General features: G+C 36.2%; 1 protein-coding gene across 2 annotated transcripts; it reads right to left on the bottom strand.

The window, feature by feature from the left end:
* Positions 1-9621: 9621 nt before the first annotated feature.
* LOC104908101 (cytoplasmic tRNA 2-thiolation protein 1) lies at positions 9622-19554 on the bottom strand. 2 transcript variants are annotated; one of them, XM_010697186.4, is made up of 10 exons: positions 19323-19554; positions 18357-18471; positions 17428-17540; positions 14820-14939; positions 14493-14605; positions 11527-11619; positions 11321-11361; positions 10799-10865; positions 10595-10706; positions 9622-10135 (listed from the first exon to the last, which is right to left on the bottom strand). In XM_010697186.4, the coding sequence occupies exons 1-10, from the start codon at positions 19419-19421 to the stop codon at positions 9968-9970; spliced, it is 1041 nt and encodes a 346-aa protein (XP_010695488.1). In that variant the 5' UTR covers positions 19422-19554; the 3' UTR covers positions 9622-9967. The 2 variants fall into 2 exon arrangements, with proteins under 2 accessions (XP_010695488.1, XP_010695482.1); XM_010697180.4 differs by having other exon boundaries at positions 17428-17570; positions 19323-19550.
* Between the last annotated feature and the right edge of the window lie 1195 nt (positions 19555-20749).

The raw sequence follows: 20749 nt of genomic DNA, 5'->3' as shown, positions 1-20749 counted from the left end.
CCGAGCCGAACTCGGCCAAACTCGACTCGAAAAGCTCGTGAACAAACTCTGTTATTATTTTATATAAAAAAAATATTATAACTTAAAGCATTTAAATAAGTTATTATAAGCTACACCACTTTGAAAAATTATTATACGTATCTTTTTATGCAATTTTTTTACAAAAATTAACTATATTATTAAAAATCGATTATATTATATAATAAGAGACTATATAAAAGGTGATTATATCGTACAAAAATTGACTATATCATATAAGTTATTGTGAACCTGGTTTTTTTTTTTAGCAATATTCGTTAACAGATCTGGTTGGGTCGGGTTCGTGTTCTTGTTGAACGTGTTTCAGTCCAAAACCTAATCCATTTATTAAAATGGTTGAAAAATTCAACCTTAACTCGACCAGTTATTAAACGGGTTACCTATTTAACCCATTTTTTTATATTTCTTACTATCAAATTTTAATTAAAACTAATTATTTTTCAATAAGAAATAGACCTAAAACACTAGTAGAATAAATGCTATTTGCTGCGGTGATATTGTTGCGGTTTTACCTATACGCAGCAATATAACACGCAAAAAAAAGAATAAACAGAAAATAACAATATTGCTGCGATTGCCGCCCAAAATCGCAGCAATATTGTTCAACGGATACATTTTTTTTAAAAAATGTAGGCCCTGGCCAGCTAATATTGTTGCGGTTTCCACGTAGGACCGCAGCAATATATTAAAAAATATAAAAAAAATATTATTCAAACCTATTGCTGCGGTTCCTATACAAAACCGCAACAATAGGCTTTTAAAATTCTAATAAAAAAGCCCATGAATGCGTTTATTTTACTGATATAGAAGTTAGGGTTTCCTCCCACCTCTCTCCTCTTTTCCTCTCATCATTTCACGCCTCCCCGCCCCCTTATCTTCTCTCTCTCCTCTCATCATTTCACGCCTCCCTATCATCTTCTCTTTCTCCTCTCCTCATCTTATCTCTCTCCTCCCAATCAAGCCGGTTAACGCCTATTCGTAGCTTACAAACTGTATGTAACCGTTCGAAATTAACCGTCTCCACCATGGCTCAATCACGCCAGATTCGTAGCTTACAAACTGTATGTGACCAACGCCTCAATCACGACTCAATCCCGCCGGTCGTTTAACCTTCTCTCGTGGGTCGTTCGAAATCAGCGGCTCAATCACGCTGGTCGTTCAAGGCTCAATCACGCCATCTCCAATCGCCATCTCTCGTGGGTCGTTCGAAATCAACGGCTCAATCACGCCATCTCCAGTCGCCATCTCTCGTGGGTCGTTCGAAATCAACGTCTCCTTCAAACCCTCTCACCAACGTCGTCTTCGTCGTCATTCACCAAGCCATCGGTCGTTGGTCCTTGTTCGCGGTCGTCTTCTTTGCGTCTTCTGTCATAGTTCATATTAGTTTCAAGATCTGTTCATTTTAGTCTCTGTCAATCGTTTTTTTGTTTAGAATTTTCTGTTTTTTTTCGTTTTTATTTTCATTGTTTTTTCGTTTCTTAAATTTGGTTTGTAGTTAGATCTCTTTTTTATTTTTTTTAGTATTATTTGTTCTTATTAGTCATTTACTGATAATTGTTTTTTTAATTTTGCATTTCTATTTTACATTTTATTCTTTTGTAATATTGATGTAATTAGATTTTTCATCTTTATATATTAATAAACATTTTATCTTCAGTTTGTCTGTAAATTTAATGGATAGTGAATGTGTTAGCTGTTTGGTTTTAATATTTCAACTTTAATTGGCAAATTTTTTTTTTTTTGTACCAGGTCATATTGCTGCGGTTTTGACCAGAAACCGCAACAATATACTGGATTTTTTTCTAATATGAAATAATAATATTGCTGCGGTTTTCTGCTAGAAACGGCAGCAATATGTTGAGATATTGCTGCGGTTTAAAACCGCAGCAATATAATTAATACCTATTGCTTCCCCCTTAATTGCTGCGCGCCCAAAACCGCAGCAATATGGCACTTTTTAACCGCAACAAATAGCATTTATTCTACTAGTGAAAGTATGTGTTATGTGATTAGTATTTCTTAAATTTTCACTAATTTAGGTACAATATTTTCGGAAATCTATATGTAAATGAGTTAGATTGGTCAAAACAAGTTAATTTTGGGTTAGAAGTATCAAACTTAACCTGACTTATTTAATTAAAAAATGTAAATTGTGAAAATCCTAATCATAACCTGCTATTTTCGAATCAGATTCGAATCATGTTAGCCAGTTGAATCAAATTTTCCTATATCTAATACTCAATCTACTAGTGTGTAGTATATTTACTTTAGTTAAGAAATTAGATCCTACACACTAGTACATTGAGTATTAGAGGTCTCTTATGACAAGGGTTTAATTATAACTCATCCGACCTTTTAAAGAAAAGAAAAACTAAAATACCATTCATTTTTGCGCGCCTCCACAATTCATACAAGTTTCTTGACTCCGAATTTCTTCATACTCATACAACTATCAGCTTTACCGTCGCCATAATAATGGAGAGAAAAGTAATGTATGTTATTTATGACTTGAAATCTTGTGAATGGCCTAAGGCTGACTTTGAATGCACATATTTCTCGAACTATAGATGGTTTTGATGTGATTCAAATTGGAGGTGATAGCTTGTTCAAAGAGCTTTCCAACGATAGGTCATATGCAATTCTGCTGAGAAACGAGAAAGTTATGATTGTTTTACGAAGAATTGACGAAACTGTTTCGTCTCGAGCCCGACCTGACGGATTTCGCCCGACCCGGTCGGGCGGAGCGCCGATTTTTGTGATACACGCGCTTTTCGGTATTTTTTTGTTTTTGAGTTATCTTTTAGGGTTTGTACGGGGCTCCTTATGATTATAAAAGGGCTTCATGGTGTTCATTATTATTGACACAACTTACGAAACACTTTTAGCCTCTATAATTTAGGACTCCTTGTATTATTCCCTCTGGTTTTTCTCCATTATAGTGAAGAAGCTCTAATCCCCCACCTGTGGACGTAGGTCAAATTTGACCGAACCACGTAAATCCTTGTGTTCATTGTTTGTTCATCTTTATTGTTTTCTCGCCTTTATTATTTCATTGATTTTCTGTTCCGCATTAATCAAACTACAACACCCTGTTTCCTAACAATGTCTATTTTCCATGTCTGTCCCACGGAGTCATTGTCTCATTGAGCACGACATGATAGTGGGAAGAACGTGGTAGTCATTGGTAACTTATGTCCGAGATTCTAGGAATCGCGTGAAGGAAGGAGTTATAGGAGGTGTAGAAAGCAACGGAAGAACACAAGTTAACAAGCAATTATTTTTCTCTCTGAATATTCAAGCATACAGATCGCATTGTTAAACATTACTTGTTATTTTTCATTATTATTTATTCTTCTACAAGTTGTAGTTAGATTGATCATTCTATGGTGTATTGATTGTCGCTTACTTTGAACATCAATTGCATATAGTGGATTGGTGGGTTTCATATCCACCGCGGTTTTTTACCCACCTTCATCGGGGTTTTTCCGCCTCACCATCTCATTGTGTCATTCCTTGTTGATTCCCCTTGCATTTAGTTCCTTTAAGTCATCTTAATCTAGTTGTTGATGTCCCAATATGAGCATGTGATGTTAAAGTGAAAACCAGCATAAACAATAGCCTTGACTTAGACACTTGCATAGGTAGCAAGTAATTCTCATGACTAAGGTCTTTTTTGTTTCATTGCATCACACATTGCGTTGTGATTTTGAAGCTATACATTTGTCATTTGCAAAGAAGCCATGAGCACGCTTACTGGGTAGTCAGTCTTATAAAAGGGCCCCTTATGCTGAAGGAGAGCCCAATTTTCGAAGCCTTCTTGGCCAAATCCCACTTATTATATGGTTCCCTTCCTTCTCGGACCTCACGAGCAGCAACTTTGCATTCATTAGGAAGCCCTTTACCAATTTGGGAGATGATATCCGAATATGTAAATCGAAACTCACCAGACACAGTCATCATGGGAGATTTCAATCAACTCGAATTTCTCAATCAAAAAATGGGAGGATCGGAGTACATCCCGGGTAAAGAGCAATTCTCTTTATGGAGAAATCAACTCGGACTCTCAGAAATCAAATTCCAAGGACAAAACTTCACCTGGTGTAATAATCGATCAGAATCAGAAGGTGTCTATGAAAGATTGGACAGGGCTTATGCTACAAAAAATTGGCTACATAGATATTCGGAAGTAATGATCTTGAATATGCCGATCCTTATCTCAGATCACAGTCCAATTCTTCTCATTACATCGCCGATCAATCCAAAAAAGAAGTCACCCATCAAAATGGAAGCTTGGTGCTTCGATTTCAAGGAAGTGGAGTCTATCATTTCTACCCACTGGCAATTCTCTTATAGCGGCTCTCCGATGTACGAAGTAGCTCAAAAGTGTCGGAATGTGAGATTCAAGCTCTTCCAATGGTGCAAAAACTACAAGGACGAGAACAATATCAATTGGGAAAAATTTCTTACCAAGTGTGGGGAGATTCAAGCTACCCTACCTCAGAGTGATGGTGGTGTTTTGGACGAAGAAGCTAAAAAGGAGAGCATCCACAATCTGGAAATTCAACTAAAGTTCTGGCAACAACGGGCAAAGAGCAGATGGAAGACATGGGAGGACTCAAACACCAAATGGTTCTTCCGTAAAGCAAAAAGTCGTAAGCACAAGAATGAGATCCTGGTGCTCAAAAATTCAGCAGGGAGATGGGTTTCGACAAATCAAGATATCCAGAACGAATTTCTCGGTTACTTCACAAATATCTTCCAAGGATCGCAACATAACCAAGAATTCTGGGATGAGCTGGATGAGATCCAGCACTTAGTGCCGCAAATCGACACTACGCATAAAGAAGAACTTGTCAAGCCAGTTTCGAGAGAAGAAGTCAGACATGCAGTATTCCAAATGGGGAGGCTTAAAGCTCCGGGACCAGACAGCATTCCTGCCATTTTCTATCAGAAGCACTGGTCAATTGTCGGGGAAGATATATGGCGGGCGGTTTCTCATTTTTTCGCCACAGGTTTTATACTTCAAGAATGGAACCTGACCAATATTTGCCTAATCCATAAAAAAGAGCGCCCTGAAGAAGCAAGTCAGTTTAGACCAATCAGCTTGTGCAATGTAATCTACAAAATCATCTCGAAAATCATCACCAACCGGCTGAAACCAATCTTAAAGTGCATTGTGACCCCTTATCAAAATGCGTTTGTTCCAGGAAGATTGCTTTCAGATAACTGCCTCATTGCACACGAGATTGTCAATCTAATCAAACATCGTAAGAAAGGTGCGCAATACTTAGCCGCTCTTAAGATTGACATGTTTAAGGCATATGACAAAGTAGATTGGGACTTCCTATACTGGCTTCTGACACAAATGGGATTCCCGACAATATGTTGTCAATGGATTATGCAATGTGTCACCACTGTCTCATACTCTATCATTGTCAACCGTGAGCCCACACAAAGATTCAAACCGACGTGCGGACTAAGACAGGGTGACCCTCTTTCCTCTTACCTGTTCATCTTGGTAATGGATATGTTGTCTAGATTGTTAATTAACGGTGTTAGCAATGAATCATTTCAAGGAATCAAACTATGTAGATCTAGTCCGGCTTTGTCTCACCTGTTTTTCGTAGATGATTCGCTGACTTTCTTCAAAGTTACCCCGGAAGCTTGCGCAGGTGTGAAGAATATTCTCGCTCGCTTTAGCAGATTGTCAGGCGAGGTAATCAACTACAGCAAGTCACATATCATGTTCAGTCCAAACACACCCACTAGATTCAAGAGATTTATGAGATGTATTGTCGGCACCCCCTCGGAAGAGACTTTAGGCAAATACTTAGGGTGTAACATCGAAGTGGATGGTAGAAGCTCTCGAAAATTTCACCCATTAGTGGAAAAAGTTGAGAAAAAAGTTTCCAGCTGGCATCACCTATCTCTGTCGCATGCAGGAAGAGTCATATTCATCAACAACATCCTCTCCATGCTAAGCCTTAACATTCTCAGTGTGTTCCTCATTCCTAAGACCACGACAGATAATATAAATTCGATTTTTGCTAGATTCCTATGGGCCAACTCTAGCAACTCAAAGCCCATATTTTGGAAAAGCATGAGGGTCACTGAACTACCAAAAGGAGGAGGAGGGCTGGGGATAAGGAATGTCCATCTCTTCAATAAAGCCCTTCTTGCAAAACAAGCAATCAAAATCCACAATTCAAACCAGTCGCTGATATCTCAAGTTCTCTTAGCCAAACATAAAGCGTCCCCAGTTAATATTGCATTACAGAATAAGAAATTAGGCAGGGCTTCTTGGGGCTTCAGGGGCCTCTGCAGAGCAGTCCAGGATTGTCGGGAAGGATTTACAAGACAAATAGGAGATGGATCAGACACAAATATCGAAGCTGATAAATGGCTCAGGGAAGGCTCAGTTACAGTGAAATCTGGGGTTAACCTACCAGACATGGGAATACGAAAAGTCAAGGATCTATTGATCTCACCTCAGAAAACATGGAACACTCCACTCATTTGGAGATGTTTCACCTCTGAAACCGCTATCAGGATATTATCCACTCATATACCTATGGAAGACCTGCAGGATAGCTTTGTTTGGAGTGAGTCCAAATCCGGTGTTCCCAAGGTCAAGGATATATATGCGTTCTACCTGACCAGCAAAGGAGCATTGAATATCTCACAGGAAAACAGGCAATTCTGGAACAAACTCTGGGCCTCCGACCTCAAACCCAAATGGAAATTTTTCACATGGCGGTTGCTAAACAAGGCTCTAGCTACTAATTCCAATCTTTTAAAAAGGAACGTTCCAATACAAGAGACTTGCCCACTATGCAAGCAGCATAAAGAGAATGAAAGTCATTTGTTCAGGGATTGTGGTATATCATCTCGAGTTTGGGCATGTTCGTTTTTGGGCATCAGAATATGTCCCACCCCCGTCATACCCATTGAGGAATGGATTATGAATTTCCTCAAGCTATTTTGGAAAGAAGATGGTGTCAAGTCAACACGTACAACAGAGTTCATAACAACCCTTTGGGCTATATGGATTCACAGAAACAACATCGTCTTCAGGAGTGAAGCGGTGAACCCTGTAGCTATTATTGACACTAAAATAACCCTCCTCAAAGAAGTTAACGAGAGTACCAAAATCAGAGGAAGAAACTCTTCTCTCTCTCCCACTGGCACTACAATCTTGGATAGGTGCCTGGATTCTCAAGATAATCGATCTCAAGAAGATTGCATAGTCCTAGTTGACGGTGCTTGGAAGCGTCATAAGCAGAAACATCCAAGAGCGAGAATCGGTTGGTCAGCTCTTCTTAACAATAACAAAGCTTTTGAAGGAAATGCTGCGGTAATTTCTTTATCTCCTCTTCAAACTGAAGCTCATGCAATTCTTCGCGGGCTGCGCGAAGCACTCAGTAATGGTATCAGTCGCGTTCACATCTATTCGGATAACAGAGAACTTGTTCAAGCACTTCACAAACGTCAATATCCTTTTGAAGTTGCAACTTTAGCACATGATATACAAGCACTTTGTAATAAATTTCATATCTGTAAGATCCATAAGGTTAGTAGGGAAGTAGTTGCTCCTGCCCATGTATTAGCTACTGCAGCCAGGTTAGGTAGAGTTATCTAGTATACATGTTTGTACTTGTTGTCAAAAAAAAAAAAAAAAAAAAACTGCTTGTTCAGCTTGATGTGGTACGTAATCAGTGTCTTCGGAGAACATAGACCTGACATGAAGAAAGTTATACATAACGCTATCAGACCTCTGAGGCTATGTTCAATTCAAGTTGTTTTTGCTTATATCAGATCTAATCAGATCAGATCATATCATGCTTATATTTAAAAACTCATTATTACTATTAATACTATTATTTACTAGTACATTTGTTCAAAAGGATTATTATTGTTAATGTTGTACTTATTAATTATTAATATTGATAATTCTTATTAATCTTGTGTGTTATCATTATAAATGTCATTGTTATTATTATTTTAAGTTATTTTGTTGTTATTAAACAATAGAAAATTAAAACCCACGTATTAAGAACATAAGATTGGCGAAAAAAATAAGAAATATATAAAATATGATAGCTCAAATTCATGACAATGCAAAGAAAGTACTTAAGTCCAGATTACATTTCAAAATAAGCTAAGTGCGAGATACAAATTTTAAATTTAGATTCGGTATACCTTTTCCTACTGAATTCCAAATCTCACTAGCTATTTGAAGTTGCACGCTATCCATTTCTTTCTTGCGCAAGTCATAATTGTTTGTATATATCTTATTTTATTTTATTTGAAAAGAAAAGAGTTGAGTCTGCCGACTTCTTAAGTGTGAGACTTTTTTTTAAGTGAAAGTGTGAAATATTTTATAAGTGCTCTTATAAATTAATGACTTGGGTTATATAATTATTTTTAGTAATAATTATTATTATCATGATTATAATTATTGTTGTCGTTATTATAATAATGATAATAATAATAATAATTATTATTATTAATAAAAGTTGTGTAAAAGTTGTGATAGAATTAAAATGATAATAATAGTAATACTATAAATAAGATCTTATAATGAACTGCATAATAATGAAGTACAAAGTAATAATATAATAGTAATAATATATTTTATAAAAATAAGATCCTGTAAATCAGATAAGTTCAGATCAAATCAGATCAGATCAGAAGATTTCAGTTGAACTAAACATAGCCTGAGTCGACAGGAAGTAAAGCTGGCTCATTTGAGTAGCATCAATGCCGTATAATACAATACATCCCCTTTCTTCCAATCCCCTTACATTCTCTACTCCATTGCTATACTTCCTTCGTAACATCTTAAGAGAATTGAGTGAGGTAGCAAGTCTAGCAACCATGTCACATTCATTTGTATATCTAGCGTTACAATATCAACACTAACATATTTAGAAGAATAGAGTTTGAATGGGGAACTGGAAAAGAGTATGAGATATCATTTAGCTAATCAAGCAGAGAACTAACCTCGGAAACAGTCATCATTTCTTTCTAGGCAAATGCCAAAACAATATTAACAATTTAACACATTGTATGCTCCTCTTAAATTGGCCAAAACATAAGACAAATGAAATTTGTGTATCTCATAACTCATGAGCATGAACCTTGCACTGGGCATATGAAGCATATTTAAAGGCCATGTTAGAGCAAAAAGAAAAACAATAGGTTCTAAAAGCCCTACTTATTCTCGTCTTAAGTAGCGTGTTCAAAAAAACCCGACCTGCTTTCCTCGACCCGCCTACTTCCTTCGCACAAACGACACTTACCTAATTTTAATGTCAAACACAACTATTATCTTTCAAATGTGAAAAGTTGAGATTTAGCAATAGATTTAATTGGTAATGCATTAATTAATTACCCTAGTTGATTAATGAAACCAAAACCACACGACTTATGAAAGAAAGAACTAAATATGGTTGAACATAACTCTATTTCCCGAATCAAATCTAATACAAATGTGATTCAATCTGATCTCAATGTTCATTTGTCATCCCTAAGTACCTAGGCAATGATAGACAATTTAAATCTTACTTGTACAAGTTACAGTATTGATTAGTTCTCTTGGATCTGTTTATCATTTCTAACAAAAATTCTCATTGTTGAATACGAAGTACATAATTAATTAGCAATATTTTGCTCGAATGTATTACAACAACAACAACAACTAAGCCTTATTCCCAAGGTTTGCTCGAATGTATTGATGATAAAAAAACTGATAAAAATTGAGAAAATGACAATCAAATGTTGGCTATTGACCTCTTCCTTTGGCTATCTTCATAACATAACAGAACAATAAATCCTTCAGCATACTTCTCTGTGTTATAATGAAGCAGGTCCTCAACAACATGAACCTGATTACGCATTAAGGAAACATAATACAAAGATATTAGCATCAGAAGTCTATATTTCCACATGGTTTCCCTTGGACCTCCTTGCTTCCATTTATTTGTTTAGCTTCCTCTTTACACTCATCATTTTCATGACCACGACTCCTCCCAATTCCCAACTTCGGAAGACCACGGTTCAAGCCATGAAGCAAGACGCAAGCCTTGCACCATTTCTGCACACAGGACAGAAATATAAAATTTAGCATTCAAGGAATAAGTAGCAAGACTGGACATAACTAAAAAAAAAGCTTTAAGAAACCCAGTTTCTGTAAAAATTATTTCTGAATACAATTTGATGCGCTATAACAGAAATAAGCTCTTCTCTCTACTGATCATCATTAACTTCCCTTTCCCTCGTGCAAACAAGTTGCAAATAAGCAAATCGATCGTAACAAACTGATGGCAGAAATAAATGTAACTGCCTGCGAGTCTGAGACAAAGATCAGTCCCAGACCAAAGGGCTGAAAGAGTGAAGGGTACTTCAGAGGAAAACTCAGAAAGTTGGGGCTGATCACTAAAAACACCAAAAAGGAAACTAGAGACTCACAGATCAGCTCATGGTGAGAACAAAGTTTTCGAAGTAACATACAGAAATTGGAAGTTAATGATTGACAAGAGGAAGTACAAGATACCTGACTTGATATATAACCACAACGCTCACAAGTTCCCTGCTCTGGCATTTTTGTTGAAGTGGCAATCCTAAAGCTTTCTCCTGATTTAATGATATCGAGTATGGCCCTGGGTCTAATGAAATATTTTACAACATTTTTATTAATCAGAATATATGAGAAGCTTCCACTAAAAAGGGAAAGAGAAAAAGTCACGTGAACAAAGACCTAATCCTCTCCAAATCTTTAATGAATTCCCGTGCAAAACCACGATATGCATTTGGAGAGTAAATGCCTGCAGACAGCACAAGTTGCCAAGTTTAGAATGATAAAAAGACTCCTAGAGGCTAGAAGTGGGATTTCATAATATATTTGAAAGAGCAAAAACACTAACGAAGACTATAGATAAAATCATAAAAAAAGTAGAAGCATGCCCTACATACAAGCATCCACTATACATCAAATTTAGTACAGCCTTGGAGGATGGGGTTTTAGAGATCTTCAGCATTTTTGAGAAATCTAGAGTTCTTCCAATCATTGACAGCTATTCTAGTCTAGGCCAAACAATTATTGAAGAAGTGAAAACAAAACCATTAAGCTACTCTTTCAAATATTACCCCCCTCCCCTATATAGTAAAATATTCATAATCTGGTCTCTCATCACATAGAGTCACTTGATAAATTTTTTTGGAACATGTTCTGTAAACAGAAGGCAAGGACACAACCAAATAAATGCAAGTACAAACTTACATTCAGTAGAGAAGTAATCCAGCCTCTTGAAATACGCATACGTAAATTGTGTGGTCAAGGTTCACATTGATATCAATTACTAAAATAAAACAAACAAACAATAAAACACCAACACTTAAATGCAAATGGCAGTTACTTTAAGACATGCCACATCATTGAATTTAGGCAAAGCTTCTAGATAAACATGGTATTTAATGCAAGGATATATAACAATCTCCTTCTCGTATGTATATTTAAACGGCTTGCATCTTGGAATTGGTCCATCTTCTCCGGTTGTTATTGAGGTGCATCTACTCAATCTACGCATGAAAAATTATCAGACTCAGGGACTATAATAAGTGTAATACTCCGAATTTTTGGGAGTTATTCTTTTATGAATAAGAAAATAGAGTTGAAAGTATTTTTAATATTATTTACAGAAAAATACAGTTTGGATAAGCCTACAGTTATAATTTAACTATACAACCTACTTTTTGTAGCTAATCATATTTTAATTCGGTTTTATTTTATTTTTCAAATGAATAAAATAGGAAATAGAAATTTTATTTGGAAATAAATCCTATTAAACCTAAGTTTTTCATGCTATAAATAAGAGAAGAAAGAAAAATAAAATAAAAAATAAAACCCTAACTTTAATTAGCTGTTTTCCCCAAACGCTTTCTCTCTCCTCCTCTTTCTTCTCCCTTGTCACTTTTCTTTCTGCTCCAGCACTTCTTCTTTCTTCTCCTACGCCTTCTTCCCGGTGTGCGTCGACCATCATCGACATTCTGTGGTGCGAGGCCTTGAGCGAGGGTCGAGTGCTAAGAGTTGAGGGTGTGTGCGGTGTGCGAGGCTCGAGCGTGGGTGTGCTGTGCGAGTCGAGCATGCTGTGAGAGACTCGAGGGTGCAAGTCGAACGTGTTGTGGTGCGAAGCGTGGTGTGCTGCGCAAACAAGGTCGAGTGTGGTGTGTTGTGCGGACGAGGTCGAGTGCCTCGAGTGTGGGGTGCGACAAGTGGTGCATGCGTGGGCTCGAACCTTCGAGTGTGTGGTGTGTGGCTACTAGCTAGTGTTGCTGCCGGGTTCCCGTCGCCGGTGGTTGTCCCCGGTGAATCGGTCCGGTAATTCCTATAAATAAATAAAAAATTCTCTTCTTTCCTACTTAATTTAATTGTAAAATCTTACTTCATAATTCTTATGTATCTTTGATTAAGTTTTGTGATTATAATAAAGTATTTTGAATTAAAAGAAATCAGATTTATAATTATACTATTAGTTCTTATGATGATTTTGATTTTCAATTCTGATTTTATTACACTTATGTATATTTGTGTAAGTTCTATTGTTATAAACAAGTATAATATAAGTTAGAAGAAATCAGATTTGCAAACATACTATTAAGTCCTAAATATGTTAGTTTCACTAAAATTTATGAAAAGAAACTATTTCAAGTTTGATTATTTTTAATATTTAAAACATCATATTTTACATAGTTAGATAAGCTGGTTTTTATTTTAATAATATCAAGGACTTAGCACTGAAATACTTTTATTATTCGATCATGTCCCAATTTTCATAAGCGGAACGTTTTAAGTAGTGAGCGAAGATTCTCCGTTACAAGGTATGTAAGCGTACTAATTCAATTAGATACGTTAGTATCATGTTAGGTTATGAATTGTTTTATTGGAACTTAGAATCATGATAGGGAACTATTGTTGGTTATGATTGATGAGATTGTTCGGTAACATAAAATCAATTGAAAATCTGTATGTATTTCCTTATTGTATGACTTTTGAGTTGGAATGATTTATTATTGGTATGCGTAATTCTATCGTATCGCAAGCATAAAATGAGAATTGGATTGGAGTCCTATGATTTATTGTTGTAGCAAGGATGTTACAAGAGGTTGCCTAAACTAAAGAATTAAGTAATGTAAATGTGTTATATGAATAAAAATTACTAAGAAAGATAGTTGGCGATAGACTTGTACTTGGAATCCCTACAAGTAGTGAACAATGAGGGTGTGTAGGACTTGTTCTACACTCCTACGCAATCATAGTTTGACACTAGTGTCCTTATAAATTTTGATAACTCAAGTAGGCGGAAGGTTTCGTACGATCTTGAGGGTATGCATACTAAAGTGATGTGTGTGAAGCGGAACGAAGCCGTATTTGTATTCCATCTAATAGACCGAGTTGTATATTAAGGATTAAGTAGCCCGTATGATTCTAGAAAGATGACGGTACCCGTTCGTTGCCAATTTAGTTAGAAAAGTAATGAAATGTAAAACTCTCGTAGTATCATGTCTAGGAATGATTCTTATTATATTGATTATACTTGGTATATTATTTAACTGTTTAAGTATGTACTCAGCATAGCTGATTGTTTGTTATTTGTGTTTGTTTGTTGATCTATAATAAACCATCGATATTCAATGGGGAGCAGATTAGGTACGTTGATGATGATGCATGAGTTCGGGCATACATGGGATACTCTTTGTTTTATAAACTTTTTAAGTGTTTTGATTGAACCTTCTAGAGTTTGTTTGGGGTTAATAGTGATTCTCGAGTTGTAGTTAACATTTTATTGCCGCTGCAATTAATAAGGAGTAAGGTAATGTTTTAATTTCAATAAGCCTTGCGTTTCACCGATGTGGTAACACTTCCAAAGTCGATGCAACGTAGTTTAGACGTGTATGAATTTTGGGCGTGTTACAATAAGATGGACCTTTTAGAGTTTGTTTATGAATTATTTAGTTAATTGTTTTAAATAAAAAAGGGGTTAATAGTGATTCCCAAGTTGTAGTTAACATTTTATATCCACTGCAATTTAAATTTCATAATAAGGAGTAAGGTAATGTTTTAATTTCAATAAGCCCTGCGTTTCACCGCGACGGTAACACTTCCTAAGTCAATACAACGTAGTTTAGACGTGTATGAATTTTGGGAGTGTTACAATAAGATGGAACACAATATCATATACACACACATGGAAGACACCGAAATTGAGGCTCGGCGATTATAATGGGATCTTAGTTCCCTTCGCAGCACATCTGAACCAATCAGATCCCTTTTGTTCGTGTGTTTTTTTTTCTTTGGGGATTCTGGTATGTGTGTGTTGGTTGGGGGGGGGGGGTTGTTGCGGTCAAGATGATATCATTTAGTGGGATGAGATGTCAGCAAATGAAGGTAATACCTGGCAATATCTCCACGTAATATGTTCAATAGCACTGTCTCAGCAATATCATCTGCATTGTGTCCGGTAACAAGCTTGTCTACTTTCAACATTGCAGCACCTCGATCAAGGGCCTTGAATACAAATAAAAAGATTAGGCAACCATAGAATAGATCAACTGTTATCTATTCAAAAAAAAAAAAAAATAGATCAACTTTACTTCTCAAATGGAAATATATGAGCCCGTAAAATCTCATTCACGAAGAAAAATTCAGTTGCTTCACTCCTTGACAACAGGAGAGAAGTACATTGACTTGTAAATGTGAGTAATAATACTGACTTGCATACCTGACGCCTGAATACTCCACAGAACGTACAATTGTTCTTTAACCCTATCATCTTCACTATCTCATCCATTGTCCATCCGTACAAATCTTTGTAAGAAACAACTTTCAGGGGCAACCCATACTAAGTACAAGAAGGGGACAATGCATCTAATCAGAACATTGGCAAACAAATTACAACAAGTGAATAAACAATAAACATATACTAGATGCAGTAAGCATGAAATTAATCAATAGCATGAGTTCTCGAAACAATTTGGACGTACATTAAAATGAGTAATTTAAGAAAATCAACTTGTCACAGAAAAAAGAATCAGCCAGAAAACATCAAGCTGTGAAGTCAGAAAAGCATGCAATTACAAACTTTTTTTTTTTTTGGATTGGTAAGATGAATAGCCCACCGGACCGGGACCTCGCACTAGTCAACCCGGCCCGGGTTAGCGGGCTAGACACTGTGAGAGTAGGGGGGGATGGTAGGGAAAATCGCTACCCTCAAAGTGCCCTACCGGACCGGGACCTCGCACAGGTCAATCCAGCCCGGGTTAGCGGGCTAGAGACTCTGAGAGTAGGGGGACCTCGCACTAGTCAACCCGGCCCGGGTTAGCAGGCTAGACACTGTGAGAGTAGGGGGGATGGTAGGGAAAATCGCTACCCTCAAAGTGCCCTACCGGACCGGGACCTCGCACAGGTCAATCCAGCCCGGCTTAGCGGGCTAGAGACTGTGAGAGTAGGGGGGTGGGTAGGGAAAATCGCTACCCTCAAAGTGCCCCTAGTGGGAATTTAACCCCCAACATTGGAAGGCACAATCCCAACCACTAGGCCGTGCTTAGCTTGGTATGCAATTACAAACTATATATTCGTAAAAGACAACCTCGATGTATACGGCAAACATATGAATACAGAACTGCTTAAAGTCGAAGATATAACACAGCTGATCAACTGACGTAGTCACATAGTAGCATATGCCAGCAAAAATTCATTCCTATCCACCTATCGTAATAGTGCTAACTGACAAAAGAGAGTTCAAGAAACAAACAAATTGCCTTGCCATATATGGACTCCTGAATGTTGACAAACATTCCTCCAATCCAAAATTTAGTCAATGTCAAAATTCAACATTCTCCACTCTCTGCCAGACCAAACCCACATCACCCACCCCAGTATCATACATAATATAACTCAGCATTTAGTAGCCTATGTGAGTCAGGGTTTGCTTGGCACTAGTTTTTAATGAAGATAGTTGGAGTTTCATGTTATTCAAACTCTTCATTTAGGGGGTGCCTGGATCGAGGGGAATAAGGGGGGAAAATAAGGGGGAATAAAGTCTGAGCATTGTGTTAGTTCGGATAGGGGATAAAATTAAAGGGGGTAATATACTTCCACCCTAAAAATGGGGGTAAAAATTACCCCGGGGTCTCCTAGGGTAACTTTTCCATCCAGACTCACAAATCACAATTGCTTCTCTCTCCCCTGTTTTGTCCTCATCAACTGTCTCCTACCGTTGTCTCTTCTCCGCTAAATTTTTTTCTTTTTCTTTTTTGTGAAATTTTTTTCTATACTATACTTTAGAACTGCAATTGAAAATCTTCTCTTCTACGCCATCCCAATATGTTAGTTTCTTTTTTTTTCAGTTTTTAATTTTATGTTTATGTTTTGTTTTCTTGCATAGGTTAGTCACGTAGCTCCAGAAAATTAAGTTTGTGTGTTTTTCTTTTTTGAGTTCCTTGCTTCTGTTTTTTCTAAATGTTTATTCTTCCTCTCCCTTGTTTTTTAGTTCTGTTGATTACAGATAATGTTGCGAAACTCAGATACAGAATACCCCCTTGGGCCTTGAGAAACTATCGAAAACTACTCCCCCAGTATTATTTCCCTTTCTACTTCTGACCCCCTGAATTGATACCTATATTACAGGTAGGAACTTAAACTTAATTATTTGTAACTGTTACTCCCCCAATATTATTTCCCTTTCTACTTTTGACCCCCTGAATTGATACCTATATTACAGGTAGGAAGTTAACCTTAATTATTTGTAACCGTTACACGCCATAGGGGTATGACACTTTGATTTAGACCAAAAGCATACAAAATTTTCATAACATGGCAGTAGCCAGTATGTAACTGTGTAAGATTCTATTGAGTCCAAGGTAACGAAATTTGGACCTTGTCAATGTTTGATAGTTTGATAAGGCAGAGTTTTACGTAGAGATAAAGAATCATATCACAAGTACTTTTCCCCAAATGGCACTATCTTTTGTTCGACTTCCTTATTTTTGATAAAGTTTTATGTCCTAATGTCATGCCACATACAAAAGTTATCTTTTTCTGAACACTTTACATTCAATTGGTTACATAAAACACAAATAGCTAAGAGCCAACTTTCATCATAAACTCTCAATAATCAGTATACTGCTAACAACTTTTAGATGGATAAGTGCATACCGCTGATGGATATAGATAGATTATAGGCGTGCTATGTTATTCACTTAACTACATGTAAAATTTAAGTCTGGAAAGGCTATTGCAAACATATATTACAGCTAAATAGACACACTATTCATTAAATAAAAATCAATAAAAAAAGCTCATTAAAGTTAAAAACATGACCAACTCACTTGGATTTCATTCCTTTTTACAGTTTCAAGTGAGTCATCCCTGTAACCTGTGATGCCCTCATCAACTGATAATAAGAAGAGATCCAGACCATAGTTGTGTCGCCGATTCAACTCTGACAACACATATGCAAGGACAGTGGAATCTGAAAAGTAGTTAATCATCAAAATAAAATACAATTTAAAAAACAAAAAGCAACTCTTATGCGTAAGAAGACATAACTTTTATAACATAACTTGGCCTGTATTGTAACATGACCTCTTATTCAACTAACATATTCCTATGATAATTCAGGCAGCTATCATTAGGAAATTTAGAATGTATATTTTCTAAAACCAACCACTACTATAGGATAAAACATTACAGACACAAATAATCAGGAAACAAGAATACACATACACATTGCCACCAATAGGATGAAAGAAGTATTAATATTTTGAATTTGAAAATTTTTCACTACAGATCTAAGAAAAAAAACATCTTCATTCTAAATCATTCCAGTAGAAATAGGGTGATAAAAATAGAATTTCGCAAAGAAAACAAAAGTTCCCAAACACAACTAGATTTCAGAGCATAAAGACCTTGTTAATTAGATGCCTTGTTATTAACACGGGTTAAGATTTAAGAATACACATGATGCTCCCTCACTAAATTCCAAGCTTAAGCTATACGACCAAAAAGATGCTCCCTCAACTTTAGTCATCTTGATATTTATCAATCCCTCTAATCACATGACCAACAACTCTTACTGCAAATCATCTACGACCAAAAAGATCAATACACTATTAATCATAAATTGCTCGTTAGACCCTCTCCAATAGACGAATAGTTGTTGAACTTCAAATCCCAATACAATAAATCAAATATCCTATAACCTAAAAGCATGTTTGTCAACAACAATTCATTTGGAAGATAATGTCTAACAGATTACCTTTTCCACCAGAAGCACCAATAGCAACGCGTTCCCCAGGCTTAAACAGATGATTATCTACTATACAATCATGAATCTCTTCTTCAAACACTTCATAAAAACATTCCCTGCAAATCTTCAACCACCAAAAAAAATAGAGAAAATCGAGCATTTTATCATTATATAGCACAATCTTAAGCTTGAAAATCAACACTATGCTTCTAAAATTGCAAATATGAATAATTTTACATCATGCATCATCTTAAGAGTCAATGATTCATCAGAAAAAATGGATAAATTGAAACTCCAGATTATGTAATATACAAATGTGAACCTCATCTTCAACACATCATAAAAACATAAATGATTTCAGAATTATTCGAGTATTATGATTAAGTGAACAATCTTAAGCTGGAAAATAACATTATGCTTCTAAAATTGCAAAGTTATCATCTGATCATCTTATGGATGAATTGAAGTATCAGATGAGTCATAAATACAATCATGAACCTGTTCTTCAAACACATGATGAATCAGAAAAATTTAAGCTAGAAATTCAAACGTATGCTTCTGAATATGCAGAAATCGTATAAAGCATCAACTAACATTAAGATTATCAGTTACACACAAGCATGAACCTTTCTTCAAATTTTACATGATAAAAACAGAAAAAAGTTTCAGAATTTCCAGGGTTTTAGCATCAAGTGCACAATCTTAAGCTGAAAAATCAACGATATGCTTCTTAAATTGCAAATATGAAGAACTTCTATCCTCCTCATTACACATCATCTTAAAAGTAAGTAATTTAATACTTAAAAATTCAGATTACTAAAAGCATAAATAATCTTAGAATTGTTAGGGTTTTAGAATTAAGTACTTCTATATACAATCTTAACTGGAAAATCAACGATAAGACAATAAGACAAAGCTTCAAAAACTGCATATATGAAGAATTGAGAAATAAAAAAGAAGAAGATGATGAAAAACCTGTTGAAGAGTTTTAGGGCGTTTAAGAGCAGGTCTTCGAAGATGACAAAGAGAGCATTGACGAGCTCCTCTGCTTTTCGATTTCAGATCCTCCGACATTTTTACCGTTTAACACTGATTAGCGATACCCTTTTCTTTGTATAACCTCTAATGACGATTGACGGCCGTGCGATTCTCCCACGATGGCGCCGCAACGGTAACTTTTTTTTTTTTTTTTACCAATATGGAGGGATTCTACAAAAATACTGTGATGGAGAATATAAGAACCGGTTAAAATCAACTGCTTTTAAACTCTATTCTTTTTGGATTGAAGTGAATTTAATTTGTCTGAACTGAACTGATAAAATTTGTTTGAATTGAATTGAATTTAACTTCATTTAACCCTAGGGGCTACTACTACCTTTTGGGCGGTGCTAATCCCCTTTTTTTCCCCGTTTTGTTACTAGTTTTATATGTTTATAATTTTAATCAATTTCAGTCTCTATCTAATGAAGAGTTTTTCTACCCATATTGGGTTATATCTATCCATATATTGGGTTTTATCTCTCTCCATGTGAGAGTGTGGAGACTTTGTTTTTAGGTTTTTGTGTAATTCAAGATGTCAATTTGTTGATTGAAATTTGTACGGAATTGCAACAGATGTCAAGACTTCATTTACAATCACTTGAATTAAATCCAGTTCTATTTGAAAACTACAAATGATCGACAGATCCCCTTGCAGAAGGCTGCATCAGACAGCGATGTGAAAGACGAGGGTTTTTAGAAGCGTTAGATCTGATCAACGATCGTGGTTTTGTCATATTAGGATTGTATTTATTCCATTTTGATATGTATTTGTTTAGTTTCTACTTCTATTGTAGATGTCGTATGACTTTGAATCAATGAATTAATGTTAATTTCAAAAAAAAATTGATACCCTTTAATCGTGGTTTAGTTTCCACATTGATACCCTTCCAGAACATCTCACAAGTGGTGGCAGGGTGGTGGTGAGTATGGAGGAAGAAGTAGACGACGGAGAAGATACCTTATAAGTACGGGAGATAATACGATAAATACGAGTGGTAAATATTGTGGATGTATTACTAAGAGACAGAGAGGGTATAGACAGTAGCATGATTCCTACAAGATGAGGTATGAGAGCAAGAATGCATCAGCAGATATCTTAGGAGCAAAGTCACTAAAAGCAACTAGGCGTTCAGTTTACGGAAGTGATTTCCCCACTACTTTGGTTACTCTCACTCTGGAACTTTCACCAGAAGAAGTACAATAAGATTTCAGACCCCAGAAAAGTGCTATAATCTTTTAGTGCCGGTTTACAAGAGCTGATTTGAAGACAAGAATCTAATGAAGCATCAGCAGTAGTGCAGAAATGCATAGGCTGTAAGAAACTACATTTGCGTTTCTGCAAGGATCCTCTCAGAAATTGC

Source organism: Beta vulgaris, chromosome 2 (genome assembly GCF_026745355.1).
Source record: "Beta vulgaris subsp. vulgaris cultivar EL10 chromosome 2, EL10.2, whole genome shotgun sequence".
NCBI classification, from domain to species: Eukaryota; Viridiplantae; Streptophyta; class Magnoliopsida; order Caryophyllales; family Amaranthaceae; genus Beta; species Beta vulgaris.
This window is presented reverse-complemented; position numbering and strand designations above follow the sequence as displayed.

Excerpts from the sequence above, each read along its gene's own strand:
- LOC104908101 (XM_010697180.4), bottom strand. The coding sequence starts at position 19,421 with ATGTCGGAGGATCTGAAATCGAAAAGCAGAGGAGCTCGTCAATGCTCT. Across the intron at positions 14,940-17,427 it reads TAAAAAGGAATGAAATCCAA|TATGGGTTGCCCCTGAAAGT; the intron begins GTGAGTTGGTCA and ends TCTTGTACTTAG. Across the intron at positions 10,136-10,594 it reads GTGGTTATATATCAAGTCAG|AAATGGTGCAAGGCTTGCGT; the intron begins GTATCTTGTACT and ends TCCTGTGTGCAG.